Below are 20,628 nucleotides of genomic sequence, written 5' to 3' on the forward strand. Positions count from 1 at the left end.
TCTGATTGGCTGTAATGGGTGTGCTGCACATCTGTGATACCAGCAGCAACATTGCACCACGGGATGTGTTGCCAACTTTTCAGGAAAAAATCCTGACTTCCCATATTATGTTATGTTTATGTCCAACTAATGCCATTGGCACAAAGTTTTTCTCCAGTACAATAGAACCCAGGTGTCAATTCTGGCCATGAGAGCCTAGTTGTGTCTAGGAATAGGGTTAACAAGTTCCTTAGTGAGGAAGTGGTCACCATAATAAGCTCTGCATTGCACTGTGGGTAGAGCGGTCCTTAATACTGTCTGCATTGTACTGGGGTGTTAGCAAGATAAGCTCTGCATTGTACTGGGGTGTTAGCAAGATAAGCTCTGCATTGTACTGGGGTGTTAGCAAGATAAGCTCTGCATTGCATTGGGTGGAGATAGTTGGTCACTAAACTAGTGGAGATTTTACAGGAAAGTTATCAGAATAAGGTCTGCAAAGTAGTTTTCTGTTCCCTCAAGAATGAGTTCTGTATTATACTGGGAGAGCGGGTGCTGGATAACCAGAATAGGTTCTGAATTGCATTGGGGTTACTATTGTACTAAGGTCACCATATTGCAGCTTTCCATTACACTGCATTCATCAAAATGGGCTTTGAACAGTATTTTTTGCCATAATTCTATAATTCTTATACTAGTATTTTTAGTCACAGCACAGCACACCGTTGTTTTCCACTGCAATAATACTGTACCTGTTCAGTTTTGCACTTAACAAAAAGGTGGCAACCCTATTCACACATCACACTTAAAGCACGCATGAAAAAACAGAACAATAACTTTCGATTATCCTTTACAAGTCTCAAAGCTAAGAGACTTCATCAAGAGTATTACTTCCCTGCGTATGCAATAGTCTCTTGGACTATTGTAGCAAATGAGTTAAAAGGGCACTTTTTTTTTTTTTTTTTTACTATTTGGACATTACAGATTTGTTTTTTATTTCGATTTTTTTGTATTTTTGGCTAACACGCAATAAATACTTAATCTTTGAAGAAACTTTACAAACAACATAAAATGTAATAAAAAATGCAATCCAGCTAATGGCAAATAAAATCTAGCTACTTAACCCTTATAGCCAGAGGCACTCTAATATCTAACAGCAACAATTGCTTTGCTCCTGGAAAACTGATCAATTTCTCGGTCTCTTTCGTCATCACAGGGTTTAATGTTTATTGACCAAAAACATTAAAATTTCAAGTATTGAGAAACAGTATGCTGTCAAAATGAAAAGGTTGCAATGAATGGCTCTACCGAGCATGGCTACCCACTGCATTATTAAACAGCTATTTACCTATTGGGGTCCTACTGGCCCCTCACCCTCAAACTGAGGTAACACCATAAATACTATTTAACCTGCCAATGTGTATTCTGATTATAATTATCAGGCAGGTTTGCTTGACAATACAAGGTAATGTTACCTTAGTCAAGGTGTAATTGTTGACTCTCTGAACATGACCAACTGCTTACAAAGACCTGTAAACCATGAGTTATGCAGTAATACTTCCGGATCTTAGCAGAGTCCTTTCATTACACAACAGCAGCTCCAATCAGATCCCATTTCTTCCACCGTCAAATTAGTTTATTATGTCCATCCTTGCAGTAAGATTTTAGCTCATGATTCGGTCTCATGTTGTCTCCTGGGTTCTTATTACGGCCAATTAGTTCACTCAAATAAAATCTCACAAGTCTTTTATGGATCCATTGAGACAAATCCTTATATGAAACTTACTGCATGTGCTCGGGTGGATGGGAGCTCTGATATGGCAATATCTCCATGCTAGTGACAGCAGCCTTTCAGAATGTAACATCCTTATACAGGTCCACAATTCTGCCAGGTGTCATGGTACTGCCGGCACAAATGTACTTCCAATCTGAGGATCTCTTCTGTGTTGTACACGAGTGGATGAGCAAGAGCCCACAAATGAAAATGAAGCTCTCTATTGAGAGGAAGACAATGCAACAACGAATATGGGACATCAACAGCTTACTGCAATTTACAGCAAAATCTACATTATATACATATATATATTTTATGTACACTAAAGTATATACACTGTTAGTGTAGTACAAAAGGAAAAGAGATAAGAGAAGTAACCTTGGCTGATAACAACCTGTCAAACTTTCATTTAACCTTAAGCCAGATTCTGAGAAAAACATCCCACCTTAATGCACTGGCATTATTAGTATGTTCTTTGTATGTCTTTTGGTTGACATTCTCAAATCTTCATTGTGAATAAAGTGCAAGATAAAATCTAAAGAGAACATGCATCATAATGATACTGATCACCACTGCACTATATCACTCTTGTCTGTCGCCTGGAAACAGTATCATTTGCTACCAGAGGATGCAACTTTTCGCTCTTTAAAAAGTTTATGCTCCAAGATAACTTACTTGTTAAATGAAACTCTAAGGGAAGTTTTAATAACTTGTCAAGAAAAAAAGCTCTGAAGAGTTTCCAAGGTGTGTGACGGTTAAGTTTATGTAACCATCTAAGGGGAAAAAACACATTATAAGGGGTCACACCGCAGGTAATAACAACCTAGTATTTTCATATCGCTGGATTAGTCCTGAAGCTGGGAGGATCTAGAGCCAGCGAGAGAGGTTCCATTGAGTGCAAAGTCTTGGTAACGCCAAGTCGTGGCAAGAAAAATATTGGGATTAGCCATTTTACTCCTTGGTGGGTGTTGAAATTTGTGCAGAATACATGTTATCCTCCTTAGTCATACATTGTCATAGTAAATGAGAGCAGGGCTTAGATACAACCGAGAGCATTAGCGAGACCTTCACTTATGTGGAATTGTGCAAAAGAAACTTTAAAGTGATGTTTGCAGAAAGTCTAATGAAGGGAAGGTGCAGGCTGCTTATACAGTGATTTATACAAACCCTAGCATCCAGGACCAGCTGATGAGGAGACAATCACACTAAGGGGCAGATGCATAAAGAAACCCATGACAAGCAAGGTGCATCCAGCTTTTGAGCAGAGGTCCATCCCATCTTTCTAATGTAGAATGATAGTTTTATCCACCTCTGCTAGATCACCATGCAGATCAAACTTCCACTTTGGCTTGGCTGCAATATCCTTTTTACAGGTAGCTGCACTCTGTCCACAGGTGCCAAATTGCATTCTGGTGCCAAACTTTGTATGTCATCTTGAATAGGAGAGGTGTCCTACTGTCATGACCTTGTAGCACTCACGATTAATCCAGCAAATGTGCCAGAAAAGTTATCCATGCTGAAAATGAGCCATGTCCTTCTTGGGAGATTCCAGCAAATAGGGGGCTAGTAAGTAACATTTATTGGCGAGGGAGAATCACAAGACATAAGTTAGGGGTCACCCTATACACTAGACTTTCCGTGCAGATACCGCTGATTCATCTGATGGCCGAGAGTCTAAAGTACGATGTAGACATGAAACCCTGCACATAAGGTTTTCCTTCCAAAGTAAACCGGAAACATGATAAGAAGATGGCTGGGACAAAGGCTCATGCACAAATGCTGCCCTGTAGTGCAAACAGTCGTCGTTCTATACAAAGTTTACCTACGAGGAAAGAAAGAAAACATTTATAGCATAAGTAGTGTAAATCATAATCTGATATAATTATACCGTACATGGGATAGTGCAATATGACAATATTAAATGAAGCTGAGGAGTGCTGTGACCATATACAAGCATGAGGCGGTAGCTATATCTCTTTATACAGGTCATGGAACTCCAAAGTGACTTCTATTATTCTAATATTTCACAGTGGGGAGTGTCTGATTATTCCTTATAATGTGCAATTATTAGGTTACAGTATTAATTATTTAGTTTCCCTTTTTTATTTGTAGCTCTCTGGCATAGATGAGGAATGTTCTAACATGGCCACCATAGTAAAATATATCTTTCATAACTAGTGATGTTAGAGGTTGACAAAGAAAAATTATCTTTCACAGCTAATTATATAAGGGTTCCCTTTACTCATGAATTATAATCCGCTGTACCATATACAGCAGTGATATCTCTCAGGAGTTCGTAAATACCACATCTACACCCGTCCCCAGGACACAAAACCCCATCTTCTGACGCCAATCACTGACAGTCAAATACTCCCTACCGTTACGTTGTAAACATTGGCATTGGGAGAGCTCTTGGAGTATACAATTAATTATATTCTGGTAAAATGTAATTGGATGAGCACTGGGTGGGAGAAGGAACACAATTAATAAAGTATAAAGCTTCCTTTCTGCTGACAAAAAAAAAATCAAAGTGTATACTTAGTCATGAGTCACCAGACATTCATTGATCTAATACCCCCTTACTGGTCATAAACTGAGAATTTCCTATTAATAACCTCCAATGTTGATATCGCTCAAGCACTTTTAGTTTGGAGTGGTACCAAATGCCATCATTTCTGTTCTGATATTCTGTGTACATGATTCCTTGAAATCAAAACACAAGAGAGGCCAAGAGTGTATCTTCTAACGCCCCAGTCATATCACCTTACTGGACACCACATCTCCCTGCCAGTCTCTCTGCGGGCCGGGTACCTAAGGTAATTAACAGCTGACTTACATTTGCTGATGTTCTCTATATCTCCCTGTTCCGTCATAAAACTCAGCAATCCGTCCATCAGAAGCAGAGCTTTGTGATATCGCTGCACACAGTCTTCCCGATGGTGGAACATTTCATCCAGGGCTGCTGACTGCACCTGCGGTCACAAGACAGTGTTAATATGATTTAGACTAAGGACAGAGGATTTGGTTTCAGCAGGTGACGAGTATATATGTAGAGGATTACATTTATAGACAAAACAGAAAATAGATCTGTAATGTTTATCATTATAGCATCTATGACTAAACTTAATTAATTTAACTAATGAAATGGACTATTACTCATTACATTTCATGTGTCTCCATACAGTGTTGTTCAGAGTCCGGGAACATACATATATACTTGTGACTACAATGTGGGTTGGGATTTTGAAGCATAAGCAGCTATGGAGTAGCCAGCAGTCTGAATATGGAATATGTGGCTTTGATTCCACTCACCATCTGGACAGTGTAGCTGAAGATGAGTTTTTCTGCTGTGATGCTGTTGATTCGATCCATCAGCTTCTGTTTGTCAGCAAAGAACCTCTGGAGCCGTACATTCAGGCAATGGCAGGAAGACACACAGGATTTGTACAGCTCATTCAACTTCTTCACCACTACAAGAGCAATACACCAAATAACACTGTCAGTAGTTGTCCATACTACCACTGTTTCACAGGCAGAGTATCAAGCACTGTGCATTAAATGAGATGTCAGTGATGTAATACGGTAACCAACAAATCGGGGATGAATCATTTATTTCTGCACTGTTCTACATGTAGATCCTCCTGCACGTAGTGTCTGGCTGTTCAATGAGGCATTATTGTCTATATTATTGGAGGATACACACATATAAAGTGTATATACAAACACTTACCCTGTTTGACAGTAGACGAGAGACACAGTTTGCCAGTCCTGACATGCTCCATGGCAGTCTGCAGCCCATTTGAGAGAAGTTCTGCCGCTTTGAGATACAGAACCAGCTGTTCTGCATAACTAATAAGAAATGTATAACAAATGGGGTTTTATATGCTGGAGCTCATATTTTCTACACTAATCATACCTAATATAGTTATTGAATAGATATTTTCACTATATCGTTTAAAAAATATATATACACTCCATTATTTTAGCTTCCGTCTGTGTTTCTTTTACCAAAGCCTCTTTGGTTTATTGAATCATGAATTAGTATTTTAATTCGCTATTGATGCAACACAAAACTGCAGTTTGAACAACTGTAACCAATGCAGAGACCAGAGCTGTGATGTCTCCAATAAGAATAAACAATTGTCTGGATGATAATAAGGCTTTGGTGAAACACACAGAATGATGCAACATGCTAGTAGGTTAATTGTCTGCTATTAAATAGACCTTAGTCTGTCTAAGTCTGTGTGTGTGTGTGTGTGTGTGTGTGTGTGTGTGTGTGTGTGTGTGTGTGTGTGTGTGTGTGTGTGTGTATATGTTAGGTAATTTAGACTGTAAACTCCAATGGGGCAGGGACTGATGTGAGTTCTCTGTACAACGCTGTGGAATTAGTGACACTATATAAATAAATGGTGATGATAATTATATATGTACCACTTTCCATAAAAGAATTGGACCGAAAAGATTTTAATCATCCCTACCAATATTCTTTAGCTTTTATTCTTACTACAATTTTCTACTTCCATACTATGCTACTTTGTATTTTTTTTAAAAGACCACACTATTTTTTCTTGCCACTATAAGCTTTAATACACATTAGAATAATTATGTGCCTACTGGTAACGTTTCTGAAGTACTAATTCGACACTTTAAAGTGTGCAATTATTAAGAGCACTGTGTGGTCTTGGCGGAAGCAGACACAACACATCCCATTGGTTCATATGCACTAGTTACATGTCTATCAAGCAAACAAAATGCATAACATTGTCAACTGTGCCAACATTAAAAGATGCTTAAGCTGTAACTCAACTGATGGAAGAAGGGTACACCATAAAATTATCTTGACAAAAACACCAATAACATTTGCCTGCTTTATTTTGCTCAGAATTTGAACATTTCTTGTAACAAACTAGCTCACCTCCACTCTCGGCTCAGCAGGCTGATCTGATCGGCCACAACACTCTCTTGCATCTGGTACTCAGATGTGACATAAGCACTCACATCCATGGAGCCCCCTTTGAGGTTGGCGATCTCCATAACCGAATGGGCGAAGACCAGCGTGAAGCGTAGGCTACGCAGTGTGTCAGTGTGCTCTTGCTGCAAAGGAATACAATTCCAGATTTATTACTGGCAAATGAGAGACTCACCCAACCATCATTTACAATTAAAACTTCTGACTTCGTGCTTAGTTACTGTAAAAACTCTAAACTGCACAATTTTCTAGATTCTTTTGGCCACACTGATATAAAGGGCAGGTGAATTAACGGTTCAGATACTACATTTTAAGAGAAAACCAATGTTACAACTAGATGAAGTCATTTTGAGTATTAAATTAAGTAGAATAATGGGCAGACTAGAAAAATCAAATGACTTATTTTCATCTGTGAAATTATATTTTTGCAGCTGAAATAACATAGAAAAGTTTTTAATGAGTCCCGCACATTTAAATTTAAGGTGTCCAACAGAGATTACAAGTTATAATAATTAAACGTGTTATTTCTTTTTCATCGTTACATAGTTTTGCCCCAATGTGTGAAGTCTTTGATTAGAATTTAACTTCTTTATTTCCTTTATTAATAGAGAATCCCGTATCTGCAACCTCTCAAGTTCTGCTGTGTCTTTCTTACACAGAGATCCCCAAAACTCTACCCCATATTTAATATGATGTCTAACAAGGGATTTATACAATGACAATTGCTTGTTGAGCATTAGTTCTATGGATCCCATGCAGCCGTCTGACACTCTCAGCTTATAGTGTACTACTATACACAAGTCCTCTGCTATTTCACATCTCCCTAATTGTATCTCATTTCACTTATAGGTGGCATAATTATCTCCATGATCTAAATGTTTCTACACTGAACCTCATCTGCCAATTATCTGCTCACTTTGTTATTTATTGCGTTGTTCTATAATGACTTAATCTCCTGTTCTGTATTAATTACTAAGTTATTAACATCACAGACCTTTTATGCTATAATTTATAAAAATGATGATTGGGCTGGTGTGAAGTACTTATTCCATAATGAAGTAATAACATTACCACAATCTGAATATGTTCTATGTATAACATCCTCTGCAACATCCTCTTTTCTTCCCATGTTCGCTTTTGTCCCTGTGCTTTTACCTTATATACTGATCTGTTACGTGGAACTGTTATTAATGGTTTTGCAACATCCAAATGAATCATATCGGTGCCAAGATCAATGTTACAACTTAATTCCTCATAGGAACTGATCATATACACGTTGCATAATCCGTCCTTTAAAAGTTTATTTTAACCAATACATTATCTCTTATTATCCCATCAAATATTTTACCCACCACCCACTGGTCTGTAATTTCTTTGGTTTGATTTTGTGCCCCTTTTAAATATTATGTTATGATTCTGTTATGTAGTAATCTATAAATAAGAAAGAATAGTTTATCTAGAACACAGCTCATTGAGCAGTAACTACCACCTGGTCCAGGTGCCTCGTCTCTTTATCTTCATCTAGTTACAACTACATGTACTGGTGCGCATGGAATAATGTGGCACAACGTTTCCTAGCATGGCTACGCATAGAAAAAGAACAGATTTAATAAGTCTGCTTTTTCTTTCAACTTCCAGTAAAATGTCTTCATTTTATGATTTACACTTATTTCTATTTATAGATATTTAGCAATTAATTTCTCAGTTTCTGTCTTTGCTAGCCTGATCTCTTCTATTGAAGTATGGTCTCTCTTTGCTTTCTTGCATCTATCAATGTAAATGCTCTGTTCCTGCATAACCTTTACTTCTTTCTTATTTAGATATTCTGGTCTTTTCTTATTTCTAGAACTCATTGCCATAAATTATATACCTGCAACAAAACTTATTCATTTTTTTTTTTTAACTTTCCCATTTTTGTGAGAGAGTATCCCAGTCAATCAGCTCTCGTGCCTGTCTGAGCTGTTCAAAATTGGCCACTGTGTTATTGCGGCACCCTTCGTTATATAGTTATAATTTCACTATCTGAATAACGAACACAGTATTATTTGACTGGCAGGGTTGTGCTTACAAAGAGGCAAACTGCTGTAATGGGTGTACATTAATGCTTTCAAAATACACTACTAAAAACTACTTAAAATCTCAGCTTATCAACTTTCATATAACTATACTTTTTGTATTAATATAACATATAAAAAAAATAAACAAAACATGAATTACATTATTAAGGTTATATATAGTTTTTTGTTAGAGCTCAAGGAAGATATATATTTTTTCATTTAAACCAATAAAAAATAAGCTGAACTTTGCTGTGTGTTGCACAGTGTGACTGTGTCCTATACAGCTCAGTAATGGCACAGGCAATGTGGCTGGTGGTATATAATATTATTTGTCTCTATCCCTGTTGTTTTCAGTATCTGTTTCTATTCTCTATGTATGAACAACTACATAGTACCGCTGCCCTTGTTTTTAAAGCAGCAATTGCTTTGAGTGTGGCAAGATGAGCAAATCTACAGCCCAGAGGTGAATGTTGGGGGCTGCAGTTACGGCCTAAGATTGTACGATTTCCTACAGAGGTATTAGGTTATAACTTTCCTGTTTTTGTTCAGATCACACATAGTTTGTTAAAATGGTTTTGATAGAGATGGAAAGTTAGAACTGCTCTATCCTTACAGATGAGTGGAAACCGTTTTCACCGCTCAGCACCTGACCAAACATAATGAGCTACTTGCTCATCATGTGCTCCTGCGGCAGCTTGCCGAGCGAGCACTCAGACTGGGCACAGTCTGTAAGGTTTCCCATGAATCTGGCTAAACATGGAAAGTTTTTCTTGTGACTTGTTATTGAACTCCTGGTGGTTTGGATCTATGTACACATTACGTGCTTAGTCTGACAGGGTGTGCACAGGAAACACAAGTTCTCTCTGATGATGTCTATTAATAGGAAGGACAAGAAAACTAACTATATTATGTCATATAAAAGTCATTTACCACTTACATTTTTCCCCAGTATTCTATGTTGGGAACAGTTAACTGTCAAATGCCCATGTAAATGTAGTCTGGAAATAGTATCTGGAATAACCTTATTAATCCCTCATATAACCAATCCTAATAACATACAGAAATGTATTTACCTCCATGAGAGTCTCTTCCGGAAGCTCGGGCACTTCGAACATCACAATTCCTTCAGCATTTGCTGTCCCAGTGTCAGGAAATGCGTACCTGAGGCTTGATGGAGCTTCAAATGTCTCACCACCAGTGCCAACCACAAGATGTCTGCCAGTGTATGAACCAGCTGAGCTCTGAGAGCTGGATGACCCAACTGAGAGGAAAACAGTGGGAAAGAAAAGGCAAAACATGTAAAGGGGACTTATGCAAGAGGGACCCATATAGGTAAAAAATACAAAAAAACAGAATACAAGAGAGGAGGGGGAGGGATATAGAAATGTGATGTTTGATAAGTAAAATCACAGACAGAGGATTACCTGAGAACAGCCGTGTCCGTGTTGTTTGGGGTGGAGTTGTGCCATCGGGTGGAGAACCCACAGTAAAGATAACTGGAGCTGGGCTGATGGAGCCTTGTGCACCATAATGCAGATTTGCTCCAAAACCAATTAAGGGAGCTGTATGAACCAAGAACAGATTACTGATTCGTTAATTACACTAATGCAGACTGCAAAACTAGTGCTGTAACAAGATAGCAGATATGTAGCAATGCTGATTTGCAATCACTTATTAAATTAAAAATATAGCAAGAAAATGTGATCTATAATAGGAAGCACCTTGTAATGTGCAAATGTAAACATGGAATATTTTATAAGGCCTTCTGATTATTGTTATTATCTTGAAGCTGTGCAGATTAATAGATATTCCTGTAGAAACGCAAGTCAAGCATAGAAAAGTGAGTTTTGGTGGTATTTGTCATTGAACTGTGTAGAGGATGTATGATGTTTTATCACATAATGCCTGACTGGTCACCAGTCAAAATATTGGTTGTACATAGCAACAGCGATATGTAGCACTCTTAAGAAGTAATAGGACAGACAAGCCGTATCAGTATGCCTTTACAGTACATGCACTGAAAACCTATTTATAGCAACACCTCATCTGTCAGACAATGCCAAACATTTACAATGACAGCGGGGAGGAAGTGGCAATCCACCAAGAGGACACAGAATGCTTGGTATATTGTTATTGTGAGGGGAGGACGGGACTGTTTTTATAACATGTCACTTCTCTGCCTTGGAAAGTTTTTGGAGAGTGCCTAGAAAAGCAACTGAAAGATGCAAAATGCTTCCCCCACTGAAAGTATAGGATGATGTCCAACCCCAAGAAGTCAGAGATGGAAGGAAAATCAAGAACATTTTGCAGGTAGTAAAAGATGCTGCGCGCTTCCTGCAAAACAGGGAATGCCCTAAAATGCTTCTTCCCACTCAAAAAATTCTGGTCATGTAAAATTAATTCTTGGTTTTGCATGTGGGTAAAAGAGTTGCACATTCACGCGTTTCATCCATAATATGCAAGCAAAGCACCAATCTGCCCAACACCTCCCATCAGTACAAACTTCTTGGCCCACAAATCCAATAGATTATAAACTAAACTAAGCCTGTAAAAAATGGTGCTTTGTGCAAAGGCCTTTGACCTTTTCGTATTGTACGTAAGTAAAAGAGCTGTGTTTTTAGTAATGTCAAACAATTGTTCCAGTTATGATATCTCTGCCACTGAGTATGTTTTTTATTTTTATTTTACATGACTAGATCTATCAATATATCCCGTCTCAGTACTTGAAATATATATAAATATGCAAATGAACATGTTTCTCTGTGCAGAATAATTGAGCATGTTATACTGAACATTTAAAGGAAAACACAGTAAAAGTAGCCCTATTCATAACAGGGTGGTTGTTTTTATCTTTATTGCACAATAAAATGACAATCAATTAGCAGACAGTGAAATGAGGACATATATTTAGTGACATAAACCACAGGGTTATGTAGTGTGTAAGGAGCTCACCTGCTACCTCCATGGGCTTTTCTGCATTGAGACTATCTGTACTGCCAATGTCGGTAGCCTGTGTCCCAAATGCTGCTTTAAGCAGGAGATCTGTGAGTCTTCCGGTGCTAAGAGACCTGCAACAAACCAGACAAGAAATGCTTAGATGGTGGAGCCCAACATCTCAAATAGAAAGAGTAAAGTCACAAGATCAGCATGCCTGGTTATCTCAGTAACTAGTACAGAATATTGCCCTACACCATAATGTGGGGCAGGGCCGCCTTCAGAAATCATGGGGCCCAGTACGCTCTCACCCCCGATGAGCGCCTCCCCCCCCCCATGAGCAACAACGCAATACATACTTACCTGGGGGCCCGCTGTCTTGCAGTCCGCTGGTCTCCGCTACTCTGTATCATCATGTGATCTGTCACAGGCAGATCACATGATCGCAGGGGGAATGATTCATCCACCCCTGCGACCGCATTCTGGTGCCTGGCTGTCACGGTGACAGCCAGGCTGAAGACAGAGTAGCGGAGACCAGCGGACTGCAAGACAGCGGGCTCCCAGGTAAGTATGTGTTGTCCTGTTGTACCGGGCCCCCTGGTGAGCCCGGGCCCGGTACAACAGTACCCCCTGTACTTCCCTGATGGCGGCCCTGGGGGTGAGTGCCAGGTTTAAGCTGAGGACAACATGCACTCCAACCACTGAAGATAAAGGTAATGATAAGCCTAGAGGTACGTGGGTAGTTTTAGCTACAATACAAGTGTACAATGAAATCAAATGTTTTAAGTTCTGTAAGGGATTATCAGTAAAATAATATTTTGTATCAACTTATATTTTAGATTTAGTGCTACGGTCTGTAATGAGAAATTAAAACTGACAAACTCTGATCTGCTACATTCTTTATGAAAGGCCTATTAATTGCCTTTCATAAATGTTTCATGTTTGTTCCAGGACATAAAGTCTAATTTTAAAACAAGTTGTTTTCAACAATAGTATGTACTTATTGACAACATGTGGCCATTTACACAGTGATAACAGTATTTCAGGACACTGATAAGAGTTCATATAAACACTGCTATTCATAGCAATAATATTGATAGCAATCTTAGTGACACACAAGCACATTTACATAAACGTTAATACTGTACTGATGGCTTGCAGAGAACAAAGATTATTTGCACCTGAGCTGATTGACACACATGCAATGTTTTGTCTTCATTGCCAAATGTCTGGCTCAATGTCCATTATCATTTGGGGGGTCAAGCTCAACATGCGGGTCCCGAGGGGCCCCATTAGTGTGGTCAGCCAATGTCATACACATTATAACGATAACGGCCACAGGGCCAACGGCATTTTCAGCCGATAATGACTACAATTCAAATGTATGACTTGTTTCCCGCCATCTTCGATTCTTTTGGAACTATTTGGTCAAAACATTCAAATTAATGTACAAAATTGCTATGTGTGTAGCCAGAATAAGACTCTAAATGTTAATACCTGCCAAAAGGACCCTTCATTTCCTCCACAGGACGCAGTCCCAGGCCGGCTGGCTGACACTGGTACTGGCCCACATTCTTCAGGTCTGGAAGTGTCTTGTTCCGAGTGGGAGGAACCATCACTCCTTGGTGAGTGAAGAGAGTCAACAGGTTCTGGGAGCTGGTCCCCCTGGGGAATTCAAATGGTGATATGCTCTGCCATGGAAAGAAAGGATATGGAACAGTTAGTAACCTGGCATGTGGACCAGGCACTTTCATTACTAATTTTGTAGGTCTGTGAAACAAAACAGAATAATTATATATAGTACAGACATAAGAGCTTTGCAGAGATCAAACCATGGTCAATGGCTGCAAAGCAGAAAAGAACCCTGGAGTCCACAACAGCCTGAAGCCAGGTTTTAATGACGTCTTAGTCAGGGGCTGGGGAACATATTATCTGTTCTACTCTCACTGGGGGTATATGAAAAACATAATAGAAGACTATCACTGGTAAATGAGTGTATAGAAAGCCTAATCAAACACATTTTTAGACTGGATTGTGCTCAGAAATGACTGTCAAGAATGGTTCAAGTTACACATTGACTTTTCTGAATGCTTCTCACCTTTGTGGGCGAGCCCAATATAGTAGGAAGGGGACTTCTCTGCATGAACTCCGACAACTTGGGGGAGGACCTGAGAGGTCGGCTGGGCTGTAGACTGTGAATCTGCTGGGGGGGACTTGGCTGTGTGTGAACATCTCTGGGCATCACAGGATCTGACAATTGTTTCTTGATTTTCTGCCGGCATGGTTGTAGGTCAGACAAGTTTGGGGCACTATGAAGACGGGTACCCATTCCACAGGAACTCTGTGTAGGCACTGGAATGCCTGGGAGACACATAAAACATAATGTTAAATAACTGCTGTGTGGAAACAAAGTTTCATTTAGATAACTTATGCTATCTTGCTTTCTTGAAAGTTAATATTAGATCATTCATGAGTCAAGATGTATCCTAGCAGGAGTCCTGCCAGCAGATGCTACATCAGAGATCCCCTCCCCATTTCAGAATCCATTTGTTGCTCAGGTATTCTGAGCCATGTCTCGGTCAGATTGAGACATTTTGGGCTCGTTCCTGGCAGGCCATGACAGCTGTGGCCCAGTCCACTCTCTACACTCAGGACCCTGGTGCTCTGAAGCTGGACTTCAGCTGTTCTCCACCTATGATCTGGATGACCTGGGGAGACTTACCATTCTCTTCCATTACATTGGTCAGCTCCCTGACCTGTTATCGCATGCTCTCCATACCCTAGCTCTAGGCTTACACCAGCACTGTAGCCTGGAATTGAGAGTAGCCATGATGCTGTTTGGTGCTGGGTCACTGCTCCCCAGTAAGGACCCAAGTATGACATGGCAGTTGCAGAGGCCCTTATCACTCTGATCCACCTCCCAAAATACCCTTCAGCTAGGATGTGTATGCAGCCTTCAGAGTACTTACTTGAGGACCGTGCTCTGCCACAGATCTCCACCATAGTGGACCCCACTACACTGACGGTCCCCTTTGCTCCCATTGTCTCTCATTACCCCCCTCCCTTTAGAATGTAAGCGCTTACAGACAGGGTCCTTTACCCTATGTCTCCTGTCTGTCCAGCCTCTGTCTTCCTCGCTTGTCCCAGTCATGTCTTGTGCTGAATTGTTTTTGTATGCCGTGTGATTTGTACGGTTAACCACATCCATTAATTTATTTTTCTGCTTATCTATGCTCATTGTTATGTTTGCTGTTCTTATATGTTTTATCTGTATCATTATATAAGGCGCCTCAGAATCTGTGGCGCAATACAAATAAACAATGATCATGTAGAGTCTTACACATACACAGATGCAATAGGGATCATTTATGCAGAGTTAACACCTGCAGTTGGCAAGTGACTGCTTTAGCCAAGCTGTGCCAGCAGAAGTCACTACAGTCAGCGAAACCCCCATACCCACTGGTAACCTAAAATGATGGCAGAGTAAGCCCACCTATTGCTGAGCCCTAATTAGATTTTTTCTTCCTGATATGCATACTACATTTCATTTAATTCTAATCATTTTTGAATTGGGTCAGTTATATTTCTTTTTAACTCAGGTAACCTTAAATAAATCTCTCAAGAACTGTTCCACCCTAGTACTGGATAAACACCAGTGTGTGTTGACAACTAATGTGCATGTGCATGCGTGACTGAAGGACTGAGTCACTAAGTGACTCAGAATAACATTAAAACAGTACTAACTACCATTTACCAAACACAATAAAACTTTATCTAGCACTTCCAATAGATGTATTTTGTGTTTCTAATGTGAAAAAGTGAATGTAAAAAGTTGTTCCAGTGTTGGCCACTAACTACCTATGTTTACTATAAAACTAGTCTAAATGGAATAAGTAAACACAAATAAAACTGTGATACTTAAGCTACATAAAAAATATGACCGATTTTCACAAATCTTCAAATACGCAGGGCACCTATTAGTGTGCCCACATGTCAATATGGATAAATGAGGCTACATCTGAAATGGTCATTATTATGTTCTGATTATAGTAATTAGGAACACATGAGAAAAAAATAATATTTTGTGAGATATGAGCGTTTATTAGAATAGCATTTACATCAACATTCATGCTACACTCACCATATACAGGGCTCCTGTTTCTAGGTTCTGCTCCTCCTGGACTTCTACTGATGTCCTGCCCGGGTTGTTCAGGTATAGTTCCCACTGTGACATAAATATAAACAAAATGTATTTGATGAATGAAATACAATATGCAGATTGCTTGGATGAAAAGACAAACCCTTTAATGACTTACACAGGAACGGGATCAAAGCCAGTTTACCAAGTAAGCAGTTTACCTTGTGGAGAGGGAATGTACGGTTTTGCCCCGCCAAAGGAGAGTCTCCTTGTTGTAGGCGCAGAGGCGTTCTCTACAGGGAAGGGAGGAGATGTTCCCGTTCTGATGAAATTGAGAGGACTAGTACTGCTGGACTTCCGCACCATGCCAGATCTAAAAGAAACCCATCCAAACATATATAATCCTGTACAATCTATAAGGTACCTCTGCTGCATTGTAGAAATTAATTTGATGAACTGTATTAGAATACAGACGTGTTCCATCCTCACCTGTGTGGTGTGTAGGGATTGGGAGACTGCAGGTTCTGCTCTATCCTCCGATAATTGTGAATTTGGCTTGGGACAGGAATGGGCCCCGACTGGCCATACCTGCTGCCTGAGGCCTGAGACAGTCTAGAACAGAGAATCCAAATTACTATAAGCTGTGACAATTAACTACTCTAAAACAGAACATTGCTGAAATGTACAATACTGAACAATAAAACAAAAATCTTAAGAGTTGAAGTTGATTTCTTGAGTTTGCCAAAGGACATATTCAATATTTATTGCTAATAGTAATCCCAGAAACTATTTGTGCTCAGCATTTACCCTGCTGTATATTTGGAAGTTGTGGTTATTCTTACCGGGATGGGCTCGGGGAGCAGCTATATGGAAGTGTAGGAGAAGGTGTTCGAGCTCTGCTCTCCAGGCCAGTTGATGTCAACAGCGAGCTGGTAAGAAACAAGTTTGTCAGAAGACCTTTATAAAACAGAACATTAGCTTTAAAATACCAAGGCCTAAAATCTGAATATTTGGCACATTTAGAAAAAATAAAACATACTGATCGTTGCTAATTGTTATATTTATTCATTTTTGGCATCGACAAATTAATTGACTCTACAACCAAGAGAGAATAGCACATTGCCGCAATTCAAAGAACAATAAACTTACCTGCTATACATTAATGTGTCCTGGATAGGCTTGCTTGTGTTAGCTTCTGCATTATCACCTTGAACATCAAAAGGAGATGGTTAGTTAAATCTAATATAAGCCTGACTACATTAAAGCTATTCTAACATCTAATGGTCTTTACTTCATTTTGCCTAATACAAGCAACAGTTAATGCTAGGCAAAGCTGTACAGTCATGTGGACATATATGTACAACATCTTTCAAATCTTTTATATATTAGGACATATTTAACAATCATCTAGTGCTCATCGAATTCTAACATTTTATAAATCTAATCTCATGTGGCAAATAACCCAATAACATATTTTACTTTCTCATTATTTATTGAACAAAAATACAAGTCTCATAAAGGAGCCTGTTCCATAAAGTGGAGTACATCCTATGATCTAGTAGCTTGAAGACACACATATTGAGCTGCAATAACTTGACATAATCATTTTTTTGTATGAGTGTATCAGTCTCCTACATTATAAGAGGAGGAACTTTGTACAGTGAAACAGTAATAGCACGGTTTTGGTTCATTGCGGTCAGAGGGCATTTATTATAAGCTTGCTTAAGGTTCCTATCCCAGTATTTCAGTAGGGTGGAAGTCTGGACTTTGACTTGGCCGTTCCAGAACCTTGTTTCTTTGGTTTTTCAGCCATTCCATTATAGATTTTCTGGTATGCCTATAATCATTATACCCTGGTATTAAGGTGGATTCAAAGATGGCAAGGTCCCCAGTTTCTGTGGCTGCTAATCAACCCCAAATCATCACCACCACCATGCAGGACGATTACTATAAGGTTTTTGTGGCGTTACTCCATGTTTGGTTTTCACCAGATATGATGTTGTGCATTAAGGCCAAGCGACCCCATATTGTCTCTACTGTCCGGACACTGTTCCAGAAGTCTTATGTTTTGTGCAGATGAATAAGCATTATTGCTCTGTGTTTTTCCAGACGACAGACTTTCTGTTGGCTACCCTTCCATGAAAGCTTGATCAGTTTGTATTGTTATGGTAATGTCATGAAGTTTTAACATTTATCCTGTTGGCCGGTAGATCACTGGATGTAGGTTTCAAAGTTCTTTGTAATTAGGATCTGATCTTTAGGTGAATTTTCTAGGTAACCCATTCCTGGGAAGATTGGCCAATGTCTTCAATGTTCTCCATTTGTAAGTAATCTTTCTCACTGTAGAATGATGGACTTGAAATTGTGTGAAAATTGCCTTAGAATCTTTCTTGACTATTGAGCACTAACAATTGCTTTTCATCACATATCATTACACATGTCTTTTCTCATCAGCATGGTATTAACAGAACTCTGAGAGCTCTAGGCTAAACTGCCAAAGACTCTGCTATATAGAGGTGGAAGAACTCGAGTAAGCAGCACCTGGCACAAAGTACTTTCTTTATTGCTATGGAGACAGTACGGGTGTACTTACTTTTTCACACATGGCTTCTTCATGTTGGCTTTTTTTGTAAATAATAATAACAGCTGAAACTTGGTACGTTAGTTATATTTGTCAAATGAGACTGATTTATCAAATTTTAAAATTTGGTGCTGATTAGATAACTGTTTATTAGGTACTCATATGTAAAAACACATTTGGGTGTATTTAATTTTCCACATGACTGTATGTCATCTCTCTGTACAGACTATGAGCAGATCTAGGGGAATTCTTGCCTGCACTTTGTCATTTTCTTTTTTGTATATTCATGTCCACAAATTAAATAAAACAACGCCAAAGATATTTTATTACTAGAAAATGATTACACTATATTAAAATTCAAGAAAGGCCCGTGAGAGAGAGTATGTGCACAAACACAAGAACATTGTCTCTTCAGGTAAGGTAATAAAACACAAGGGGGTAAATTTATCAAACTGAGGGTTTGAAAAAGTGGAGCTGTCCACCAAAGCAACCAATTAGATTCTAGCTGTCATTTTGTAGAATGTACTAAATAAATGAAAACTAGAATCTGATTGGTTGCTATAGGCAACATCTCCACTTTTTCAAACCCGCAGTCTGATAAATTTACCCCAAGGTGTCTTCCTGGAAAGCCCTGTGTGAGTAGACAGATATCAGGGGGTAAATTTATTAAAGAGCAATTTTTGCAAATCGACAATATTCGGCAACTGACAGCTAAATTTAACACGACAAAGATTTGTCTTTAAACACATTCTAACTATAATCATTAACCTTTAGTTATATAGCGTCAACATTATAACTGCAGAAACGGCAAAAAAGTCTACACAACACTAATTACATCATCATAGTCTCTTGGTACAAATGTCAAACCAAGACAGGTATGCTGATCACCTGGCAATTTCCTCCAACTAATCACTTCAATGAGCTATTTGGGGTAATCAGAACTGCTGTTAGTGCCCACATTTGAAATGAAAGCAGATTTAGAGAATGACTGTCACAAAGCACCGAGGTGGGCTGCTAGTTAATGTTTCCCTGGAGTTTTAAAGCACATTCTGAGTTAAAAACACAATACTTTATTGGAGTGAAGGTTCCACATGACAAAATAGCCAATTCTATAGCCAAAGCCATAGAGTTATTTTGCTCCTGATATTCACACACATTTATTATACATAATAATAAAAAAAATAATCAATGGTTCTTGGTATAAGCATTAAAAGGTGTTCAGCATTGGAGAGGAATTTTCCAGGCATCCCTGACAGGAGAAACCAGCACAACATTGGATAAGGAAGGTGACACATGATGATGACATGATATGACATACTACATGTTTTATTTGACATAGTGAATGTGATCTCCAAGCTCTCCAGTCAGGAATACCTGATGAATAAACATCAGGCAGCTGAATCTATAGAGACCCTGGTTTACAGGAAGAGGGGCTTGTTTAAACACCTTTCTGTTTCCAAGCTGATAAACACAAATCCCTCCCACCTCATCCGAAAGGTAGACATCCCTTTAAAAATGACATAGTGGATGGAAAACTATAAAGAAATCCTTACTTCCACACACACAAGACCTGTTCTTTTTACAGAGCATCGCTAACGGGATTCCATAGCTCCCATCAACCTCCCAAGAGTCCAACATTTCGATATTTTGAGCATGATTGACATAGGAACAAAATGCTTCTTGGAATAATGGGAGAATCAAATTTAAGCTATCTGATAAAAAAAAAACAACCCTTTTTAAAATGACACCATCTTTGAATCTAAAGGTTAATCTGTGTTAACATATAGTGGCAGCAGTATTAAAGAGGGGTAAATTAGCAAAGTAGGGTGAATGAAAAATATATTCCGAGCAATAAATGAATAAAAAAAACAGAAGAAGCTTTTTTTGTGTTCCACATCAACTAAATAGGAAAATCATGCATATGTGTAATATAGCATAAGGTGTATAAAAAGGAATAAACGTTCTAGATACAATTGTGGACAAATAATAAATGGAGACGATGTCCTATATTAGCCTGAATGTTATACTGTGCCCATCACAACACATTGCTTTCCTTCACAGCTATTGAAATAGATTACATTTACCACATGTAGTGGTGAGAAGGGAATTCAAGAGCAAGGGCAAGACAGCTGCTTTGTAAATGCTCCATTTAAACAAAGCTTTTTTGCAAACAGCCTCTGCTTGGTGTGGTGTCTTATG

General features: G+C 38.9%; 1 protein-coding gene across 2 annotated transcripts in view; it reads right to left on the reverse strand.

Moving 5' to 3' along the window:
* Nucleotides 1-863: 863 nt before the first annotated feature.
* Nucleotides 864-20,628, reverse strand: part of ULK1 (unc-51 like autophagy activating kinase 1) — a 68,602-nt gene continuing 48,837 nt past the window's right edge. For both annotated transcript variants that reach the window (XM_075217184.1, XM_075217177.1), the window contains exons 14-28: nucleotides 16,998-17,055; nucleotides 16,691-16,777; nucleotides 16,338-16,460; nucleotides 16,070-16,221; nucleotides 15,852-15,935; nucleotides 13,809-14,071; nucleotides 13,208-13,401; nucleotides 11,729-11,844; nucleotides 10,201-10,338; nucleotides 9,850-10,037; nucleotides 6,666-6,844; nucleotides 5,481-5,599; nucleotides 5,063-5,220; nucleotides 4,587-4,722; nucleotides 864-3,572 (exon numbers count right to left, since the gene is read on the reverse strand). In XM_075217184.1, the coding sequence (XP_075073285.1) occupies nucleotides 3,517-3,572; nucleotides 4,587-4,722; nucleotides 5,063-5,220; nucleotides 5,481-5,599; nucleotides 6,666-6,844; nucleotides 9,850-10,037; nucleotides 10,201-10,338; nucleotides 11,729-11,844; nucleotides 13,208-13,401; nucleotides 13,809-14,071; nucleotides 15,852-15,935; nucleotides 16,070-16,221; nucleotides 16,338-16,460; nucleotides 16,691-16,777; nucleotides 16,998-17,055 (2,051 nt within the window). In that variant the 3' untranslated portion in view covers nucleotides 864-3,516. The remainder of the gene's footprint in view (nucleotides 3,573-4,586; nucleotides 4,723-5,062; nucleotides 5,221-5,480; nucleotides 5,600-6,665; nucleotides 6,845-9,849; nucleotides 10,038-10,200; nucleotides 10,339-11,728; nucleotides 11,845-13,207; nucleotides 13,402-13,808; nucleotides 14,072-15,851; nucleotides 15,936-16,069; nucleotides 16,222-16,337; nucleotides 16,461-16,690; nucleotides 16,778-16,997; nucleotides 17,056-20,628) is intronic.

The sequence above is a fragment of the Mixophyes fleayi genome, chromosome 1, assembly GCF_038048845.1.
Source record: "Mixophyes fleayi isolate aMixFle1 chromosome 1, aMixFle1.hap1, whole genome shotgun sequence".
Taxonomy (NCBI): Eukaryota; Metazoa; Chordata; class Amphibia; order Anura; family Limnodynastidae; genus Mixophyes; species Mixophyes fleayi.